This window comes from Mycetomoellerius zeteki, unplaced genomic scaffold (assembly GCF_001594055.1).
Source record: "Mycetomoellerius zeteki isolate Tzet28-1 unplaced genomic scaffold, Tzet1.0 scaffold148, whole genome shotgun sequence".
Classification (NCBI taxonomy): domain Eukaryota; kingdom Metazoa; phylum Arthropoda; class Insecta; order Hymenoptera; family Formicidae; genus Mycetomoellerius; species Mycetomoellerius zeteki.
The window spans coordinates 979-2,357 of record NW_017256425.1 but is presented as its reverse complement, the minus strand read 5'-3'; the positions used below and the strand labels follow the sequence as shown (position 1 = coordinate 2,357).

The window sequence follows — 1,379 nt, the reverse complement described above, 5'->3', positions numbered from 1 at the left end:
GAGGAGGGTGAGAGTCGAAGGTGAGAGTCGTGCGCCGCTTTGCAGAGGAGAGGGGGGTGAGAGTCGATGGGTGGGAAAAATGTATAGTTAGCGATGGGCAATACTTCGAATAAAATATTTTTTATCATTTTCATGCAATAAACGTGTACTTTCTATAAAAAAATTCCGGTTTCATATTTACATACCTGGTAAGGAGTGTATGATGATATATTGACTCAATAAAAATTCATAGAGATTATTTTAATGTATGGTATCACAATTGCAACTTATAAATTCATTTATTATGTTTCAGTGGTTACACTCTATAGAAAAAGTGAATACTGGAAGCATTTATAGCATAGCTTGGTCCAGCGATAGTACACAAGTGGCTATGGCATGCAGTAACGGAAAACTTTTGACTGGACATGTTATAGATAGGTAAGTTTTAATGTAATTAACTATTTAATAAAATCATGCTAATGATGAAGTATAAATAGAAAAATCACGAAAGAAGGGATTAAAATATAAGGGCCATTTATGTGAAACCTCTTTACGAGCATTGCAATTCCGAAACTCATCGAAAAAAAAGTGCTACAATCGTTTTGCAATGTAATATACAGGCGCATACGAGAAGACATTCGAACCTAGTCTGGCGTCTGGAAGTTAAATCTGGCGTACTTGAGATTAAAAGAGCCGCGCGACATGATACCAGAATTCGACGGTACCTCGCGAAGTCGCGTTCGAGAATTCTTAATTATAAGCAACTATACCATGGAAAACATTAATTTTTCGACGAATAATCTATTAAAAGCTATCGTATGCAGCAAACTTAAAGGAAAGGCAATGATTTGATTTTCACATCTCCGACGCGACGTCCGTAGCTCTGAACTGAATTACAAACCGAACTCGAGCGAATATCTCAGCAAATGAAACACTACGTATGTACAAATAGAATTTAATTCACTTAAACTCACAGAAAAATGAAGAAGGCCCACAAAATTTCGAACCCCGAGTAGATGTGCTAGTCATAGAATTATACAAATCAATGGTAAAAGAGAAACACTGCAGCAACAAACGATACTCAAAATGATTAAACTTCAAGCTCTTTACTGAAACAGAATTTTCAAATTGAACTAAACAATGATATTAAATTAATTGTTTGTTCGCAAAACTATAAGACGTGCAGGAAAGAGTCGTAGGTGACCGCAGAAGAAAAAATGAGAGGTCCGTATTATCAAAGTAGCTATCAAAATAACAATAAAATCAACGCAGCACGATAAAATAAACTTCAACTCCTCAACGCTAGAAATGCGTGAAGACTGCAGGCCACGACACATGAGATTAACGTAATAGATTTACATTGGCAAAAACTGAAGGACATCCGAGAATGAACGCTGTAA

General features: G+C 36.1%; 1 protein-coding gene across 1 annotated transcript in view; it reads left to right on the top strand.

Moving 5' to 3' along the window:
- Positions 1 to 430, top strand: part of LOC108732187 (intraflagellar transport protein 80 homolog) — a 9,765-nt gene extending 9,335 nt beyond the window's left edge. Inside the window, exon 7 of the mRNA XM_018462866.1 lies at positions 293 to 430. Coding sequence (XP_018318368.1) covers positions 293 to 421 — 129 coding nt within the window. The 3' untranslated portion in view covers positions 422 to 430. The remainder of the gene's footprint in view (positions 1 to 292) is intronic.
- The last annotated feature ends 949 nt before the right edge of the window (positions 431 to 1,379 follow it).